This window comes from Saccostrea echinata, unplaced genomic scaffold (genome assembly GCF_033153115.1).
Source record: "Saccostrea echinata isolate AGI-Se365-2 ecotype Australia unplaced genomic scaffold, CSIRO_AGI_Sech_v1 ptg000025l, whole genome shotgun sequence".
Classification (NCBI taxonomy): domain Eukaryota; kingdom Metazoa; phylum Mollusca; class Bivalvia; order Ostreida; family Ostreidae; genus Saccostrea; species Saccostrea echinata.
The window spans coordinates 25,774,676-25,796,776 of record NW_026889774.1 but is presented as its reverse complement, the minus strand read 5'-3'; the positions used below and the strand labels follow the sequence as shown (position 1 = coordinate 25,796,776).

Sequence of the window (22,101 nt, the reverse complement as noted above, 5' to 3'; positions counted from 1 at the left end):
ATGTGGTGCTTTGGGACTTGCTGAAAGTTCATAAAATTTGATATTTTGTGATTGACATGAGGAAAACTCTACAGCCGATTCAAATTATAATGATTATAATAAATATATATATAAATATACATTTTGTATTTTTAGTTTAACAATTCTTTAATAAAGCCTTTTAGAAATATTCAATGAAGTTTTGATATTAAATTGTCAGCTTAATATTATTTTCTTAATGATTTTGAAGATTAAAAGTTTATCTATGTGTACGTTATAAATTTGTCATTCTGATTGAATTGTTGAGACTAATCAAATCTATTCAGTTCTATCTCCTACATTTTTTGTGTAAATTAAGTACATGTACATCGCATAGTGTCCATTGCATTGTATAATTAAATACATATCCCAGCGTTCAGTGGCTTTATGGAAAATAATTAATATTGGTTTCATATTTTGAAAATTTTGACAATTATGCGTATTTAAAAAACATACTTTTTGTGCCTAAATTTACGAGAGTGTTTTTTTTTTTTCTGCAGGTACAAATTAAACTTATGATGTGTCTAGATATTAAACACATCTGCTGTTATGTGTTTAGAATTTAAACACTTGTGTTCATGTGTTTAGATATGTTTAATTTCTAAGCACACAAGTGTTTAAATTCTAAACACTTTCTAAGACATGTTTAGGAATTTTACATGTTTAGAAATTAAACATATAAAAAAGGAGGTGACAAGAAAGTGTTTAGAAAAGTGTTTGAATTGTAAACACATTTTTTACAGTGTACTCTAATGATTGTTTCAAGTAGAATACAGGATCGTCCATAATACAAAGTATTTGATAAAACCGTTACAGTACACATGGGAACAGGAATTAGCAGGATGGCATGCACTTAATGTCTGTTGGCAATATTTTAGGAATTTAGGGACCAGGATCTATTTTAATCAATGGTATTCTAACACTTTTCCAATTTTGTTACAATGTATCATAACACGTACAATTGTATTTTTTAACAAATGGGTTTTCCACAGGGTATTCGATAAATGTGTACATTTAGAAAATATTAAATAGTATAAAATATTACGCCATCATTCCGTCAACTTTCTATACATTACTCATTAAAAAAACAAAATAAACAAAACAAACACAAAACAAGATCTATTTGTGAAACACTGATGCTCACGTACATGTATGACAACATATAGCGAAGGTTAAACTTTCTCAAATTCAAATCAAATTTGTTGGTACACAAAGTAAGGTCTTGTCTCTAGGAATATACCAGTGAAAAATGAGAGCCCTTGAAAAGATATGGAAAACATTGAAGTTTTTCAAAAGCAAGTCAAACATCAAGGTCAATGTCAAATTAATTGTGCCCAAGGAATGGTATTCTCACACGAAATACTCATGTGAAATATAAAAGCCCTAGCACCAACCATTCAAAAGTTATGGCCAAGGTTAAAGTTTTTCAAAAGTAGGTCAAACTCCAAGGTCAAGGTCAAAGAGTCAAATTGGTTGGCATCCAAAGTAAGGTCTTGCCATAAGAATTACATATGTGAAGAATGAAAGCCCTAGCAGAAACTGTTCAAAAGTAATAGCCAAGGTTAATGTTTTCCAAAAGTAGGTCAAACTCCAAGGTCAAGGTTAATGAGCTATTATTGTTGGTATCCAAACGAGGGTCTAGTCATAAGGATTAAAATTTTTAAGTATTAAAGCCCTACAACAATCGTTCAAAATTTATGGCCAAGGTAAAAGTTTTTTTTCAAAAGTAGGTCAAAATCCAAGGTCAACGTCAAAGGGCTTTAGTTATTGGTATCCAAATGAAGGACTTGTCCCAAGAAATGTACATGTAAAGCATGAAAACCATCGCATCAATTGTTGACTGAAATCTCTTTTGAATGATTGTTGAAAACACGAAGGTGTGTATTAATAAAATGATAAATTATTATATCTAATAATTTAAATTTAATTATTCATTTGAGGGTTTGGGAACCATATTTTCTTTGATTGCCAGATTCTATCCCAGTCTTTAACTGGATTTTTTTTTCTTTGCAGGCAAATGCATGAACTATCAAGCTCGTAGTAAATTAATAGCTGACCACTCTTAGATTTATTACATCTTTAATGAAGCTACAAAATGACATCATTTTCTAAACTTTTTTCATAAAAATGATCCAAGTTTAAAATGCTATAGAGACATCATTTTTAATCGTATCAGATATGAAAATGCATTACATTTTGCTGTGTATTCTAAAAAGGTCTTTAGGAGAAAGCGGCTTCCGCCAGATAAAGTCCATCGCTAAATTTTAACTAGCTTAATTAGAAATGTGCTAAATGAAATCTACTTAAATTTACATATTAGCTTAATATAAATTTCCTTGAAATATAGTACACGTGAAGCATAATACCTCCCCTGTACTTTTCTTAGAATTGTTAAAGTATTATTGTCACCAAATTTAGCGACAGCGAGGGGACATTAAATCTCATTCGTCTCTCAGTCTGTCACAAAATTTAACCTTGGTCATAACTTTCTAATAAGAAAAGTTTAGGCTTTCATATTTCTCATGTACATTACCTTTGACAAGACATTACCAAATATACAATAACTTTTTACCCCTTCACCTTGAAGTTTGATCTACGTACATTTCAAAAATTTTAACATACCTTTAACCTTGGACATAACTTCTGAATGCAAAGAATAATAGACTTTCATATTTTACAAGTACGTTGACAAGAACTTTGAAAAATACCCTTATTTTTACCCTGTGACCTTGAAGTATAACTTATTTTCACAAATTTTAACTTTGATTATAACTTTTGATTTAGAGAAGATATTTCACATGTGCGTTACCTGTGACAAGACATTTCCTTACATGCTATGATTTTTTACCCCTTGACCTTGAAGATTGACACAAGTTTAAAAAAAAAATCAAAATTGATTTTACTTTGGTTAAAACTTTTGAATGAGAAAAGATAGGGCTTTAATATGTCACATGTACATTACATGTGACAAGACCTTTCCAAATAAATTATGATTTTTTTTTTTACCTCGTGACCTTTACCTTCAAAATTGACCTAGTTTTCAAAATTTTAACATTGGTGATAACTTTTGAATGAGAGAAGATCGGGCGTTCATATTTGACAAGTGCATTACCTGTGACAGGACGTTTCTAAATTGCTACGATATTTGACCCAGTGATCGTGACCTTCTTGTTCGACCTAATTTTCATAAATTTTATCATTGCTGGTAAGCTGATAAGTTTTGAGGGAGAGAAGATATGGCACTCATAATCGACATGTGTATTACCTCTGAAAAACGTCTCCAAATGTACAATGATTTTAAACTCCATGGTCTTGATCTTGAAGTTTGACCTAGTTTTCAAAAAAAAAAAAAAAATCAAACCTGATAAGTTTTGAATTAGAGGAGATACGGCATCTATATTTGACATGTGCAATAAAATAAATAATTGCATTCCAACCACTCAGACACTGTTTGTTTGCCTGATAAGACTTAGTCTTGCACACTACTCGACTGGTTTATAGGGTTAGTCATACACCTACATGTACCTAGAGATTAGGGTTAATTCTTGCACGAGTATTTGCCTGATTAGGGTTAGCCTCGCACCCGGGAGATTTGGGTTGGTCCCATACTATCCGAGAGATTAGGGTTAGTGTCTTTTCTTTTAGATTAATTAAGAAATTCAGTTGCATCTGTATTTTTTGCAAGATCTAAATTAAGCTTCAACGGTATCTCATTGGTTTGTTTACATGAAAGAATAGCTAAGTACGAAAGAAACGTCACTAAACATGTGCCGCACGCGCTTCGTTATCAATTTTTTTTTATTGATTTTTAGGTCACCTGAGTCACTCAGGTGACCTATTGCTATCTGTTTTCGTCCGTCGTCGTGCGTCGTCCGTCGTCCGTCGTGCGTCGTGCGTCGTGTGTTAACATTTGAACATTTTCAGCTTCTTCTCTGTAACCGCTGAACCAATTTCAGCCAATTTTTGCATATGGCATCTATGTGTGAAGGGGAACAAAATTTGTGAATTTCATGGTCCCTGCCCCCCTGGGGCCTGAGGGGTGGGGCTAAAACCATCAAAATTAATGCAATCTTTAAAAATCTTCTTCTTTACTCCTGGACATCAAGCAGTCAAACTGATGAAATGATTGTAATAAGCATTGAGCCGTCTACCTAAATTGTGAAATTCATAGCCCCAGGGTCAGGGGTTCTGGTGCTAGGGCGGGGCTATATAGATCATATAGTGAAAGCGCATTATTTCTTTGAAAATCTTTTTCTCTACTCCTGGGTATTATTGAAACAAATTGAATACATAGTTATGATAAGCAAGGGTGACTCTACCAAAATTGTGAAATTCATGGCCCCAGGGTCAGGGGTTCTGGTGCTAGGGTGGGGCTATATAGATCGTATAGTGAAAGTGCATTATTTCTTTGAAAATCTTCTTCTGTACTCCTGGGTATTATTTAAACAAATTAGATACAGAGTTATGATCAGCAAGGGTGACTCTACCAAAATTGTGAAATTCATGGCCCCGGGGTCAGGGGTTCTGGTGCTGGGGGGGGGGGGGGGTATATAGATCATATAGTGAAAGTGCATTATTTCTTTAAAAATCTTCTTCTCTACTCCTTGGTATTATTGAAACAAATTGAATACATAGTTATGATAAGCAAGAGTGACTCTACCAAAATTGTGAAATTCATGGCCCCTGGGTCAGGGGTTCTGGTGCTAGGGTGGGGCTATATAGATCGTATAGTGAAAGTGCATTATTTCTTTGAAAATCTTCTTCTCTACTCCTGGGTATTATTTAAACAAATTAGATACAGAGTTATGATCAGCAAGGGTGACTCTACCAAAATTGTGAAATTCATGGCCCCAGGGTCAGGGGTTCTGGTGCTGGGGGGGGGGGGGGTATATAGATCATATAGTGAAAGTGCATTATTTCTTTAAAAATCTTCTTCTCTACTCATTGGTATTATTGAAACAAATTGAATACATAGTTATGATAAGCAAGAGTGACTCTACCAAAATTGTGAATTTCATGGCCCCTGGGTCAGGGGTTCTGGTGCTAGGGTGGGGCTATATAGATCATATAGTGAAAGTACATTATTTCTTTGAAAATCTTTTTCTCTACTCCTGGTTATTATTTAAACAAATTAAATACATAGTTATGATAAGCAAGAGCGACTCTACCAAAATTGTGAATTTCATGGCCCCTGGGTCAGGGGTTCTGATGTTAGGGCAGGGCTCTATTGATTATATAGTGAAAATGCATTAATGCTTTAAAAATCTTCTTCTCTGCTTAAGCAAGGACACCTCTTCCAAAATTGTGAAATTCATGGCCCCAGGGACAGGGGTTCTGGTGCTAGGGTGGGGCTATATAGCTCCTACAGTGAAGGTGAATTATTTCTTTGAAAATTCTCTTCTCTGCCCCTGGGTACTATTTAAACAAACTAAGTACATTGTTATGATATGCAAGGATGCCTCTTCTAAAATTGTGAATTTCATGGCCCCAGGGTCAAGGGTTCTGGTCAAAGGGGGGGGGGCTCTATTGATTATATAGTGAAAAATCAAAATTTCTTTGAAAATATTCTTTTCTGCTTCTGGTTAAAAAGCAAAGAAGCTAAGTATATAGTTATGATGAGCAAGTGTGCTTCTTCCGGAGTAGTGAATTGCATGACCCCTGGGTCAGATGTGCTGGTATAAGGGTGGGGCTGTTGATAATGTAGTGAAAATGCATTAATTCTATTAAATTATCCTGTCTGCTCCTTAATGTTAAGCAGTTAAACAAAGTGATTACTTATGATGAGCAAACTTGAAACTTCTGGTCCCAGGGTGAGAGGCTCTGGTGTTTCTCGGTGGTGAAGGGGGGGGGGGAGGGGCTCTATTGATAATATAGTGAATCTGTAGTGAAAATGCATTATTTCTTTAAAAATCTTCTCTGCACTTGGGCATATCAGAGGCAAAAAGTGTAAAAGTTGTAATAAGGAAGGGTATTTTTACCAGATTTTTGAACATCTGGACCATTTGGTCAAGTGTTCTGGTCCTAGCCAGGGCTCAATTAATTTGCATTCTACTGAGAGGAGTTATTCCCCTTTGCTGTTTACTTTTGATAATTAATCACTGTAAATAATGTACTTGAAAAATTAATAGAATAAGAGAATTATGCAAGAATTTTTATTGTATAATGCAAAAAGTATTTTCGTAGTTTTAATGATCATGTGGACTTGTAAGTAATAGATAAATAAAAATGAGACAAAAATAACTTGTCTTATTAAATGTTCATCAAAGACCAAGAGAGGCCAATGTAAGAGATAGCAACTGTCAACAAAGAATTAAAATAGTACAAAGCACTGATAGTTTGTTAATATACTGTATGGTGATAGTGATAAATGGGGAACAGATTAGAACCTAATTTATGAACTGTTAATGAATAGTAGACTAATTATTTTGTTGATCCTGATCTCCCTATTTTTCATGCTTTTGGGCAACAAAGCTTCACCTTTCATTTCATTTTAATACTCTATGGATCCTCTAAATTGTTGTATTGTACTCAGGTGACCGTTAAGGCCCTTGGGCCTCTTGTTTAATAAATAAACAATATTTATTAATTTTTTCAGAGAACGAGGTAAAAACAAAATATTAAACTAATCTTTTAACCGTAAAATTCGATTTGGGGGTCGAAAACCGCGTACTTTTAAAGTTTTTTTTTTCGTTTTTTGATCGCTCACGCGATGTCATAGGTATTAAAGTCGCCTACGCGACACTATATTTTAGCGCGTTTTTCTGTGGACCAGTAAATTCAAGTCGTTCCAAGTTAACGAATAGGTCTAAATTTAGATTTGCATAAAAATCAAGCACATGACATTGCATAAAAAACCTTATCTTTCTTCCCTTCCCCTCTCTATTCTGTATGGCACAAGTACATTACAAAGTTTCAAAACGAAATCATGTATGAACACGTCTATGTAAATACAGAAGATTTAAGATCAATGCTTGACAATTTAACATGTCGAAAACAATTTTCTCGTTATCACAAAAAATGCTACAAAATTTAGTACTCACAACGTTTTAGCTCACCTGAGCTGAAAGCTCAAGTGAGCTTTTCTGATCACCCGTTGTTCGTCGTCCGTCTGTAAACTTTTCACATTTTCAACTTCTTCTCAAGAACCACTGGGCCAATTTTAACCAAACTTGGTACAAAGAATCCTTGGGTAAAGGGGATTGTAAATTATTAAAATAAAGGGCCAAGTCCTCTTACAAGGGGAGATAATCAAGATCTTCTTCTCAAGAACAACTGGGCCAGAAATACTGAAACTTATGTGGAAGCATCCTGGGATAGTGTAGATTCTAAATTGTTCAAATCATGACCCCCGAGGGTAGGGCGGGGCCACAATAGGGAATCCAAGTTTTACATTGAAATGTATACTATATATTTCAATGTAAAACTTGGATTCTCTATTGTGGCCCCGCCCTACCCTCGGGTTAGGAAAAATCTTAAAAAATCTTCTTCTCAAGAACCACTGGGCCAGAAAAGCTGAAACTTATATGGAAGCATCCTGGGGTAGTGTAGATTATAAATTGTTCAAAGAATGACCCCCGGGGGTAGGGCGGGGCCACAGTATGGAATCGAAGTTTTACATTGAAATATATAAGAAAAATCTTTAAAAATCTTCTTTTCAAGAACCACTGGTCCAATAAAGCTGAAACTTATTTGGAAGCATCCTGAGGTAGTGTAGATTCTAAATTGTTCAAATCATGACCCCCGGGGGTAGAGCGGGGCCACAATAGGTATATTAAAAGGGGGGAAATCTGGTAAAGAACAGCATGGCCAAAGTTACTCAGGTGGGCGATGTGGCCCATGGGCCTCTTGTTTGAGGTAAGAAATCGCGTGGTGAATTATAATATTTAATATGCCACAAACCTTGGTTACAGTATAAAGAATGAATGTAAGAAGAAACAATTTTTTTTCTCTTTTAAATCTTGCGCGCATGTCCTTTAGTCACATCTTTATTAAAGCAAATACACAACTACTGATAAACGGAGAACAATAGACAAAGATGCGCTGACTATGTACATGTATAAAGTCAGTAAAGAATGGACGTCCTCATTATCGTGTTGAGATTAAAGTAATCGTGATGACCCCAACCTATCAAAATAGATTATGCTTAATTAATACTTCGTTTTTAAAAGTTTATTTTGTTACAATTTTCGCATATCGTTAAGTGCAGTCATCCTTTTCTACCAAAATTATGAATTCTATAATGTATCCTCTTGGTCGAGGGTTCTGACATCAGAGTATAGCTAAGTTGGTAACTTTTTGTAAATATTCCTCTGGAAATCTTTCTTTCGAATATTTATTTTAAAACTGTCCATTTTTTTTAATCAAGAGCATTTAGCTTTCTACCAAAAAAGCGTGAAAAAAGTATACACTACGGGTTCAAGGTTCAAGCACGAAGTTTAAGGTAGGGTTAAGTTGGTCGTGCATTAAAACACACCTTTGAAAATTTCCTTCTTACTCAAGTCATAATTACGATAATTATGACTTTAGGTTCATACAGGTTTGGGATACACGTAGACTTTGGTCATAGATTAAAAATTCAAATACCTTTGAAAAACTTAACGTTTTTCAGTCTGGACATTTGGCAAGCAAACTGTATGGATGATTGCAAAATGAATTCTTTTGGTGTAATTACGACATTTTTTTTTCAAAAGGCAAAGTAACGCCTTTTCACTTCGCTCTACCTAGGTTTTTTTAAAGGCGTTTTTCGAAAGGCGTTACGGCATTTTTCTATATCGTGACATTACGTAGAATTATGACGCCTCTTAATGCTGCGAGTATGTTTTTGTTTTGTTTTGTTTTTTTGTTTTTTTTACTGAAACCCTTATTCTAATGTTATTGTTTGTGTTTTCATTGCAAATGTATGATACATGTATAAGAATAATTCCTGAAACATACACGTGTATCTGGTTGGGGATGGGGTAGTCTATAAACAAATGTGCATACCTCGCTAAAATATATATTTCACTTCGAGGAAGTAAAAGATAAATCACAAAATTTAGAGTGTTCCCTGATTCAGAACAATAAATGGTCGATAATGTTAAAGTCATTACCTAATAAACGAAAACTTTCACTGGTCAAGGGTGTAATTAAAAGAAAAAGCTAGCAATCCATCATGTATTATAAAGGTTGTTCAACTATTCGCATAAAGTTCATAATGTGTTTATGCCTAAGATAAGAGACTGAAAATTACACGATATTTAATTATATGGAACAAAGAGATTTCTGTGTATATATAATATTCTGAGCTAAATAGGGGAAAAATGATCATTGTTTGATTTTATTTTGTTTTCAAAATTAAAAAGGCAAAATTTAATATCTTTACAATGTTGTTTTTTTCTTTGAAGTATTATAAAACCCGGACAGTGCCATTTATTTTACTACTGCAGTTTGGGTCGATGGTGTGGATGTCGCGACAGTGCGATGATACGATGGTGAGATGACGATGATGCTTTGGCGCAATAAAGTGATGACAATAGCACAGTGATGCAATGACGACTGTGCAATGGAAAATGAAGCGATAACGCGTCGATACGATGAAACGATGGCACGATGAAGTGATGTTTAATATAAATCCATCGTGCTACCCCCTATCGTCAACACACCATCGCATCGTCGTCATCACACTATTGCATCGTCGCCATTGCACTATTGTATCATCCCCATCGCACTATTGCATCATCGCCACATCGCACTATCGCGTCATAATCTAATGATGCGTTGATATGCAACAGACTTCTAATATGAAAGTTTGGTTCTATAACTCCTGTAATATGATTATATTTCATGTTTCATATTTTTTTATTGATATTTATCAAATTTTCACATTAAATAGGATAAGTTCATAGATTCACATTCTATAAATTTGAAATACAATGTATATGCTATTTATCATCAACTGACATGCACTTGATCATAGTTAATTAATTGATACACAATCTGGATATGGGCATTTTTTTTCATTTTTGTGACAGATTATATCTAAATTATTGACTGATATTTTAAAGTCTTTTAAAAGGAAGTTTAAGAGAGCCAAAAGTTTGAATTCTGCTGGAGAGTGTTTCAAGTTTGCAGAATGTCATCAAAATACAGACAATTCCTCTGCGGTAGAAGAAAGGGATGAATAAAAGGGTTCTTCATGTCTTACATATAGGGGTATCGTTTTTAATTGAAAGAAAATGACATTGCAAAATTTCCATGCAGAGGACTGGTGTAGAACATAATGTTCCAAACCAAATTTACAAGTTTTTTTTTTTTCAAATTTAATCTTGTTATAGATATTTAATCATTTTGATAGAAGAATATATCAAACATAGTTTTGCAATTGAAATTTTTAATTGCGCTAGCGTTATTTAAATTATTTCCTTTCGATTTGCATAACTAATTTACCTTCCAATGAATTCTGAGACTGTGGACGTGTTTTTGAGTTCTTAGCTTTTTTTATTGGTTTCATTAAAATTGTGTTCATTTCTGGCTATGTATATTAGAATAGTTTATTTTAAAAAGGGGCATTTTGGATCTGTAAGGCCGGAATACGTAATGCTGTATCGACCGTAAGCTTGAAAAACATCTACACAAAGGCTTATTATGATCCAGAAAATATCAAAATGCAAATTCGCATTTATTCAGAGAAAGTGCTAATTATTCCTATCGATCAAATTTAAGTTTATTCTTTCTAAGAGCATCATTGGGTGTTTTTTATTTTTCATTCTCGATGGAAATGGGATATCAATAATTATTTATATCCATTTTAGATAATTATTAGTCAAATATTTCTTCTTTATTTGACACTTTTATTTTATAGCTTTCATGAGAAAAAAAAATCTAAAAATGAATTTGCTTCTTTGTTTGAAGTGAGATATTTATGTTCATGTATTGCACTGGACCAAAGCACAAATACTGCATAATTTAGCGGAAATACCTCCGCGGACACTATGTTCTTCCCAATTATCGATCTTGACTTGTTTGCCTCGTTAAAATGTTGAAATCATTACGATATTCGTTCATTATGATTCACAAATTAATGCTTCAGAGGATATCAAACCGCTGACCCGGGCGCACTGGGTGACCCGTGCGTGATTGGATTTCGTTGTTAATTTTCGCAATGGCTTCCGTAGAGCTGTTTTTACTCGTTTCTTTAGATGTTAATTCAGTTCCGAGCTGAGTAATTGGTCTGCCTCAAATAAAGACCCATGACGCAATGTCACGTACGTGTCCTCAGATTTCTTTTTTCTTTTTTTTTTTCTTTTTAATAAGGCAGAACTGAACTGTCTGAGTTATCTTTCAAATACATGTACTACTCATTTTTCACCTGACTCTCACTTTATTGGCCAGCATTTTATCATACAGTTTTATTTTGCTTAAACAACGTGACCAATATCAGTTACTATTATAAAAGGCGTCTGTATTGTATTGGACAGGTCAAATTTTCCATGTGATACATAAGCCAGCAGAATTTGGATTGACTAAATTTCTGGGAATAAAGATCGTTTCCTGGGATTGAGTTTAAATGAAATTGCGATGACAACGTAGTCAAAAGCCTGAAATCAATTTTGTTAAACTGATATTTACAATATCTCTTTCCAATGAAGATTCCAATTACACCGACACATTTTGTCATTTTAGACACGAAATAAGGCAACGATAGGGAATAACAAATTTTACATAGTAATAGAAAGGAAAACGCCTGCAAAATTTTCATGTTCAATAACAAGAAAAGTAGCAATTATTAATCACTGGGTGCAAGTTTGTTGCTTGAATATACAGGTTCAATTAACTTTGCCTAATCAAGGCTTTATAGAAAAAGTATAGGGAAGTGAGGCCAAGAATAGGACAATATTTTATGTTTCAAAATGGAGTTTAAAATCTACTGATTTTTTTTTTTCAAGAATAGCTGGGACGAAAATTGCAAAATTATACAAACCTTAACATGCATCGTAGGTGAAGATGTAGTGGCATCATGGATTTTGTTTTTTGTTGATGCAATGTCCGTGTTTTAAAGCTTCACACAGGAATTGATAGGAGGAGAGAAAAGCAGAGAACTGATAATTAAACAAAGAAAAAAAAAGCTTGTTGAATGATACTAATTACATTACCATTAATGGCCAGTTTCGTTGATTTTTTTTTCTCTTGGCAAAAAATGCATGTCTTCTCGTTGCAGTTGTGGTATTAGTATCTATCTATACAAAAATTTAGTCTAGTTAAAGTTGCATAATGAGTCAAAACCAGGTGTTTCTTTTAAGAAAAGTGTATCACAAAACAAAAGATTTCTGTGAAATGTGAATATAGCGAAGTTTTGACAACTCAACTGCACTGTAAAGCAAGAAAAAAAAAACTGCAAAATATAACAGCCGGAAAAACAAATGTTGTATCTATCGTTTTGTTTTTATCGTCAATGTCAACAGTGTCAAGGTCACGCGTCCTTTATTTTTAGCGTGAAACTTGTAAACAACATTGAATTGGGGCAAGCAGAAGTAAGGAATAAGTTATGATCATCTTTTTTGAAGATTGTATCAAAATTCTCAGTCATCCGACATTTATATCCATGGAAAATTCTTCAACTTTTCGGCGCATGCGTACAATAAAGAGGAAGAAGTGAAGCAATATTTTTGTGATGGGTTATACAAAGATTTTTTTTTTTTACTTTTGTTGTTCTCCATTAAATTAGATTTTATAGGTTCTGAAACCTGTAATTTTCTGAAACCTAATATCTTCAAGAACTGAACAAAATTTGCATGTATCATGCAAAAATTCTACTGTTGTCAATTTTCCCGTTTGTCCGTCACAGTGTCACTTTAACTGTATTTACAATTATACATATTTAATACTTTGATACTTTACTTTGATAGTATGATAACTATGATTCTGAGAAATTTTACTATGATAAATTGATTAACTATTAATCTTTCCTCTAAAAATATCGCATGAATGAATCGGAAAAAATGAAATTGAACGATTTGAAATTCACGATCATGGTAAAAATACTTTGCTATTATAAAAACTTCGATTTTCTTTATCAAAAACACTTGTTACCTTGATGAATCTATAGTAAAAACTCTGAAACCATAGTAATGCATAGTTTGTTAGAGCACCAATGCATGTATTATTTTTTTAGTTTAATTCTGTCGACCGTTCTTTCTGCTACAATATTTCATTTTTTTGATTTCAGGTTGACACAGCTTAATTAAGCATTTTTATATGACCAGCATAAGACAATGAATTGATGCGTTTCTCCAGCTGTCGCTACTGCAGACATGGTGTATTGTAAAAAATAAATCAGGACACACCTTTTCCATATTGATCAAAGTCTATTGCACTTAAATTTCATGGCAATACAGGAACTCGGTCTAGTTCGGATAAGACTTTCTTGATTTTTTTAAATTTAAAAACACGTTGTGGCTCCATATTTATCAAAGACGAGAAGGTAAGAAAAATTTCATTGATGTAAATTAGTTTAAAAAATCTTCAGCATTTACACAATCTCTCTCTCTCTCTCTCTCTCTCTCTCCCCCCTTGTACTATAATTATAAGTTAGGTAGTGCATACTTGCAATCCTTTAATACATGTACATTCAACCAATCCACACAGAAGCATCATTGCGCTCATTGTAATGCAGAATGATATGCAAAATTTATCCATTCATAACGTGTGTGTGTGTGAAAGCAAGCAATAGGAAGTGCGAGCCTTTTCTTTTTTATTTTGTAGTCGCGTACAGAGAAGCAAGGGCAAGCAGCTCATAAATGTGAATAAAATTACCCAACTCATTTTGGCAGTGAAATGAAGCAAGTTTATCCATCTTAATGAATCTTCTTCAGAATCTTCTAATGAAGACGAATACAGCATAAACCTTGGTTACATTGTGAAGAAAAAGGAATATTTCTAGGATTTGCCAAATTAAGCGCGAGAACTCGTTGAGACGAGTCGAGAAAATATTGAATATTGACGAAGGCCGAGACCAGCGTATCACGCCACTAGTACATCATGTAGAGGTTTATAAAGAAATTAAGTTTACCATAAGATCAGTCAGGAGTATAACCACGGAGCATAAATCCCCCTTTTCTGGCTTCCAATATGAATTTAAGCAACGGGACTTTGGACGTGTACCAAAACTCGGAGGGACTAGATTTACCCTATGCTGTGATAACAGGAATTGTGCTTTTCAGTATTTTATTTATGACAGTTTTTGGAAATCTTTTAGTTTTAATTGCAGTGGCCATTAATGAAAATCTGCGACACACAACGAACTACTTTATTGTTAATTTAGCTTGTGCGGACCTTCTTCTGGGTTTGTCTGTGTTGCCTTTTTCGGCCACATTAGATATTTTGGGTTACTGGCCTTTCGGGTCAGTCATGTGTATTTTCTGGACTTCTGTGGATGTATTGTGGTGTACAGGATCCATAATTACCCTATGTGTTATCAGTGTGGACCGCTACATTGGAATTACTAAACCTTTACAACATGGAATTATTATGTCTGAAAAACGAGCTTGCTGGATTATCTCCCTTGTTTGGGTTGTCTCGCTTGCCATTTCCATTGGTCCTGTATTTGGATGGCGGCACGATCGGAAAGTAGTTCAGACCAGTTGTCACGTGAATAAGGAACCAGCATATGTTATATTTTCAGTGACGGGATCATTTTACATCCCCATGTTTGTTATTGTATTTGTTTACTGTAGGATTTTCAAAAAAGTGAATAAACATAACAAACATTTAGAAAAAGGGGAGACAGTCACGACTTTGGGAAATTCATCCGCTAAGAAAATTAAACTTCGAGTTCATACAGGGCGCACTAGTAGCAACGCAGCTTTAAATGGAAACTCGAAACAGAATATGTCAGAGCGGTTAATAAAGTTTAACAAACAGAAAAAAGCCGCTAAAACCCTCGGAATCGTGGTTGGGGTTTTTATCCTTTGCTGGTTCCCTTTCTTTTTTGTCCTGCCGTTAGGTAAGAAGCATGTTTGATATAATATTTAAAGTTGATTAATTATGGAATTAACATGTTTGCACTACTGATCAGCATGGCAGATATAACTAAATGCTAAAATAGTCCTACATTCATTTTTGTTATGATGAGTCCAGTTTTTGAATATGGATATCAATAATTTCGACAATACATTTGCAAGATTTTTTTTAACCAAATTCTATTTTTAGAAAGAATTTTTATGCATTTGAATAACCCTATGAAATGAAGAATAAAATATACACTATCATTATTTCAGATGCAAATCGTTAAATTTCCTGAAGATTAATGCAACATTTTCTGACAAATAAACAATGTACATGTAAGATAGCATGCGATTGCGTATCTGCGCAAATAAAATTTAATTTAAACTTCACTGATTTATAAAGAAAAAGATAAATCAATGCCGTAAGATATGAATGCATTTTTTTTAGAATTTGAATTTGAAAGGGAAACTGTATTAATCAAAAGAGAAATACTTGTGTGAAATGAGAATATCGATAGCGTGAGAAAGTAGTCCTATAGTAAAAGTAAATTCTTCATTTGGGAAAATTCAATGCAGTTTCTTATTGTAAGAAATTGTGATTCCATGAATTATTTATGATAAGTTTCCTTTTATTATATATTTCAATCTGCCACAGATATCAGATTATAAAACCGTAGAAATAAGTTGAAAATTTTTTAATTAAAGACGTGACATGTATGATGTGAATATATTAATTGTGATATTGATGTAGTTAATATTTTGGGGATTTCTTATCCTCAATATTAAATTTAGATTAAGGGTGTACGCGATTTTATTTCAGCCCCATATCTCCTAGGATGTCTTTAACCTATTCCCACTTTTCGCCTGCTTATTACACTTCTATAGTCCTCTATGCGAGAGTTCGTTGTGGTTGCTGGTTTTGGCATATGGGTTCTATCTGGATACAACGGCTTCCTTTCAATCTACTTATGTTTTTTTTTTTCTTATTTGTTATTTATGACTAAATGTTTGTTTAATGGACAGATGGAATCTATGATCTGTAAAGTATTCAGCTAACTATTGTAATGCGTTTTCGTGAGTTTGTCATTGTCATCTGAATTGTATGAACATTAGTCTGTAATCCCAGTCAAGCACCATGGTTGAACTAGGATAACATTCTCTTTATTTGGGCAAGCCTTTGGATTTTTGTGTCCTTCCCGAGAAAAAAGAAAAGAGAGAAAAAATGGCATATATTTGGTTCATTTGTCAGATTTTTTTTTCTTTCTCGACCTTTCATCAGTCACAATAATAAAACAGGTGGGTAATTCATAGAGGTGATGTAATCTCTAATTTGCAAAAACAAATATTTTGCGGTCCTCGGTCATTATATCTATGTGGTCTGTGCGTGTTGTTACATGAGTTGATGAAAATTATAAATGGTAATCCACGCATGTGTTTTTACTTTTTCCGGCCGAACGACGCGCTCACGAATCACGATCAGTAGAAATATACGTTTAGGTATATTATAGTACATTGGATGTATGACATTGCGACTTCACAGTGAAGAGAGATGTGTTTGGGGAGAGATACTTTACCGTTAATTATTTTGTCATATTGTAAATGTTGTTTTTACCGCGCTGTGGTAAATATGAAAAATCGTAAATCTTGTCTTTCCTGACACCAGGGGAATTCCAAGTTAACAATTTGACGCCTTTCTGTCTTTCGAGAGTCAAAAAAAATTTAAACAGTCGATTCATCTAGATTCAGTGGAATAAAGAGAACAGGAAATTAAAGCACAGAACACAATGTAATGTAATTTTTTTAAACCCAATTTGTTATAACCTATCACAAGATCTACTCTATTCAAAAACGAATTCTCATAACAAGTATCTTTGATGCAAACTCGTTCTCAGTTGTTGCTGTCAAATCGAAATTATCTGTATCCAAACGAAACACTGTTTATACCAGGTCCAAATGAATGACGTTCAAGTTACGTAATTTTAAGACAGATACCAGATACATGCAATTCCAATATGAGCTCAAACAAGTCAGGAATCCTGTATCCTTGACAGTGTTTTCTATTCAATAAACAGCAGATATAATTATTCTTTTGTCTTCACATTTGAGAGACAGATTTTAGACTGAATGTCTTAATTTTATTTTATCGGACTTAGTGTACAGTAATCTTTAGTGTACAAAAATAATTCTATATATCGACTACATTAACAAAATGAGAAAGTAGAAATAGAATCCCGAATGGCCTGTAAAGTCACTGATCATGAGGACTGCCAAATCGTAAAATACTCCTTGGAAACCTTCATATATGCATGATGAAGGCAGAGTACATGCATGTGAAGAAAACGTGTAGATACATTTTTCAGATCCGCTCTGCATTGTTTTAAACACTCCCGATGGAATCGCTCGGACTTTATTTATATTAATATCTGGTATTTCTTTAAATTTTCACACGTGCATGTTCTCATAAATATGATAAACGTCCATGTGTCAGTGATAAAGCTAATGTTATCTCGGAGAATGGGAATTTAAAAGAACTAATCTGTATCGGACCTCACTATAATTATATCCCGCCAAACGATATGGGAAAGATAAAAGGTACTTTAATTGTTACATTACAACACATGCCTTTGTTATATCGCCAACAGAACTCTCTGTCCAGAAATGTCAATAAAAGAAAAGGAAATTCTATCCCTGTCTACGGAATTTTTAACTTTTAGATAATAGTACAAATTTACATGTATCTAAAAAAAAAATTTTAAAGGCAAATATCTCTTTAATTTTCTGAAAGTTGTTATCAATTCATTTTTAAATTAATTCTTTCTCTTTCTTCAAAAATTTAAAGCTGAAGATCCGGTAATGATTATTTTAATATTTTATTTATTTTATTTATTTTTTCATTTTTTTGTTTTTTAATTTTTATTTTTATTTATTTATTTATTTATTTATTATTTTCTTTTTTTGTTTTTTGTTTTTTTGGTTTCAAGAAGCATTGATTTCATTATCAAAACAAAAATAAACGCATAATAATACGACATGTTACGGATACAAAGGTATCTTTCTTATTCAGTGTGATTCTGTTGTTTAATTCTATATATAACCAGTTATTTATGGGTGTGATTCTGTTGTTTAATTCTATATATAACCAGTTATTTATGGGTGTGATTCTGTTGTTTAATTCTATATATAACCAGTTATTTATGGGTGTGACTCTGTTGTTTAATTCTATATATAACCAGTTATTTATGTGTGTGACTCTGTTGTTTAATTCTATATATAACCTGTTTTGTTCTGAACAGATACACATGACAAGCGCAATCGGAGCCATGAATAAAAAAGTTTTATTTATTAATCTTGTTTTATTTTTAAATTAATATTCTTAACAAAGAGATAGGACACAGGTGAACTTTAAGACTTTTTGACTTTGGATGTTAATGTTCTTAATTTTAAATCTCGGTTCTACGTTAATTATTTAATGCTTCTGTAACTAAACATGCTTTGCACTTATAGGGAAAAAAGAGTCAAAATTATGTGCAATGTATCTTCAATTCACACTTATTTTATTTATTTATTTATTTACTTTTTTGGCTTTTTATATACCGGTATCATTGGCCCTTATTCTTTAGTTTGTTGTATATGTACAGGTGTACATAAAAACTTATTTGTTTGATGTTTTTAGCAACTTGACGTCTGTTTTAGCTAGATGGACAGATTTATAACCCCATTTTTACAGACAATGTTATTTAATTAAAGTAGGGATTTTTTTTTTAAACCAAGCATAAATTTTACATTCATTTGCTATTAAAGAACACACACATTTATTGTAGATAACAGATGGAGCTGAGTGTTTATTGATTTTAGATAAGACAGAAATCAGCCAATGTGAACCCCTCTTTGTAGAATGTTTAACATCTGTTTTTATTCATTTCATTAGATACTCTGTAATCAAAAAAGTCTCCTGCTATTTTCCAATCTAATGTTTTAAATAAATACTCGACAAATTAAAATTGTGATATAATCATTAACAACTTCAGTGTAAAAGTACTAGCAATTTAAGAATAATACATTAATTCAAGTATTTTCAGAATACATTAAAAAGTTTCTTGTGTCAGAATTTATATTAGCGTGTAATACCTTATGTTTCTTACCAAGGAGAAAATAAACGTACATTTTATTCGAACGCTCCATATTAAGTTCGCTTTTTAAATCTTACACTTTGCATATTCAATAAATATACTTCGTAATACTTGTTTACAATTGGTATGAATATAACTTAATCAGATGACCTTCTTGATACATCTTAGGCAGTATCTCTACTGATGTGGAAAGCTGCTATAAAGCATTTGCCCGACGAAAAATTTTCTGCGATCTCTTGATCTTTTAGTTTTGCTTTATCATCACTCTAAACACTGTAACCAGGTTGAATAATTTTAAGAAAATGTTACGTAACTTTTAGGAGGGGTTGTTATTTTTCCTGTCATATGCCATCGATTGATATCGTTTAAGTTATTTTTTTTGTGTTTCCATGTTGCCAGAAATGTTCTTTTTAATAGATAACACGTTTTTAAATTTGACAGCATCCTCATATGTAAATGTAGAAACCTTTTGTTTCAAAGTCTTTTTAAATACATCTAGGAACAGTTTATATCATTTCTAGAATAGCAGGACCTTCGCTGCTTGGCCATATTAACGAACATTTATCCACTTGTAGTGCTGATACACATGTATTCTAATCACTGAATTTCAGTTTGCCCAGTCATAACAAGGAGCGCATGGGGGATGTGACCTGTCTGTCGCTAGGGGATGATTACTCCTCCTTGGCACCCGATCCCATCTCTGATGTTTTTAGAGGTCCGTTTTGTTCTGCTCCTAATCTGTACTGTTAAAATAGGCTTTTGAGCTTGATTACTGTTCGTAATCTTTATATTTCATGGAGCCATTGAAATGCAATCTACAATGTACATGTATCAAGTAATCATGGCAAGATAAGTTATAACTTCTACTGAGGACTTCAACGTCATGTATTTGTTCTAAATCTGAAGTTTCAAATGAGGAAACCCGAATTTTCAGTTTAACAATTTTTATCGGTAGATAGAATGCCATAATCTAAATTCAAGGTCAAATCCCAAAGGTTATGGTCATTTTAGTTGTTTTGTGTAGTGCTTCATTCGAATCTATAAAATTTACAGCGATTGTTTACAAAATAAGATTTCTTTCTTTGAAGATAAGTTACACTTTAATTTGTTTCGGTTTTTGTTTTAATTGGAATCACTACAAAAATATTATGGTTGATGGGTCGGTTAATTCTTTTAATCTGCTGGATAAAAGCTTTGATGTTTGATTTTAATTAAAATGTCTTATTCACGCAATTGGACTGAAAAGTGTTTTTGAACAAAAAAAACCTTTAGTATTCATTACATTCAGCTAGAAAAAAAGAAGGATTTTTCACACACTCACTCTCGATTAGTACGCGCATTTTCACTGTAAAAAGGATTTTACATAATTAAGACAACGCTCATGTATTTGAATGCATTTATGAAAAGGGATTATCAATAGACACGTTAAAAAAAACAACCCATTTTTTACAATGTACAATGTAGACCGAGTGATCAGAAAATTATTTCAAAATAACTAAAAATGTAAAACAGGAAAAAGGAATTTTTAGCGTATTAACTGGCTCAAAAAACAGGCCTTCAGATCGCTTTAATCCGACCGACTTTCTGAGGGTGTAAAAAAAATTAAAGTGTTGAACTTCTCAGAGAGGGTACCCGAGTTTACCAATGAAATGACAACATATAAAATCCGACTCTCTTTTCATATATATTCACATATTAACAATATTCATTACTACAGCTGTGCCAAGGTTTATTCCTAAATTCCGTAATCTTCACAAGATATATTTGAATCCATTCCAAAACTGACCTACATGTAGTTTTGTTAAGCCGTAACTAGCTTGCACCCCTGCTCATTCACATTGTGTATAAATTACATATATTTACAGACTGTGCTTGAGTGGCCGCAAGCAATTGTACAGTATGTGCATGATTAATCAACATTCTAAGTCTTAATTTTTTACACATGAATAGTGTGTAGGTTTAACCTCTAATAGTTCCTTATGACTACAAATAAAAAAAAACTGCTGTTACAGGCATTTTGTTGACTATTATAAAAAGGGCCACGACTGGAAGAAGTTTTCCCGGAATTGGTTAGATACTTTTTAGAATTCCAAAATTTAATCTGCTAAAATAAGCATGGTAAGACCTTTTGATGAAATAAGATAAAATTTTGCATAGACTGGGCGTTAAGAAGCAGATTTGTAAAGAGTATAATTACGTAATCTAATAAATTTCGGAAAAAAATTCTTCCACTCGTATCCCATTGTACAAATAGTGTAAATGATCGGGAGTCAAAATACAAAAATACGTCGATTTTGTCTTTGGATTTCAGCATATATTGAGAAATATATGAAATTTCGGATTGAACCTTGTTAGTAATACAGATTGCTAGTATGTGAAAAGAAAGTTGCTATTTCATCAGCGACTTTGGGTAAACTATCTGAGGAGTTCCATACCTTATTTTTTATACCCTTGTATATCAATCACACGAAAGCGACCTGCAGGCCTGTGGCCCAAATAAACAAACAAAAAGAAATACGTTTATTATTTTTATGAAAAAGATACTTTTGCTTGTAATATTTCATTACGTCAATAGTCATGAAATAGTTTGCTGAAATATCAACCTGGAAATAGACACGAAAATAAACAAGTGAATGGACAAACCCTTAACAATTAATACAACCTGGAGGTAAAAGAGATAAACTGTAATGTTTTCGCTATCATCATCAATTTACATCGCACTTACGGCGAACAAACATCTTTTGTAATGCTGAGACCGTTTTACGGCACATTAGCGTCACGAACTTACTCTCAGACCGTTTTACGGCACATTAACAATATGAGCATAATATGGGTTTTCTCCTGCTGTGAGGAGTCGTTAGGAACCATTAGAATAAAATTCATACTTAATAATCATATTTATTTTATTTTGTGATTTTATTCTCATCTTAATGGTGGCTTTTTTTCTGCATCAGTTCTATTTGTTTACGTAT

At 33.0% G+C, this 22,101-nt stretch overlaps 1 protein-coding gene across 2 annotated transcripts in view; it reads left to right on the top strand.

Annotated features, from left to right (window-relative positions):
* Nucleotides 1–22,101, top strand: part of LOC133192267 (alpha-1A adrenergic receptor-like) — a 145,239-nt gene that overhangs the window by 106,725 nt on the left and 16,413 nt on the right. Inside the window, exons 1-2 of one of the 2 annotated variants that reach the window (XM_061328264.1) lie at nt 13,377–13,477; nt 13,759–14,998. In XM_061328264.1, coding sequence (XP_061184248.1) covers nt 14,125–14,998 — 874 coding nt within the window. In that variant the 5' untranslated portion in view covers nt 13,377–13,477; nt 13,759–14,124. Of the gene's footprint in view, nt 1–13,376; nt 13,478–13,758; nt 14,999–22,101 lie in introns of those variants that run through there. The other variant, XM_061328265.1, reaches the window with a different exon arrangement.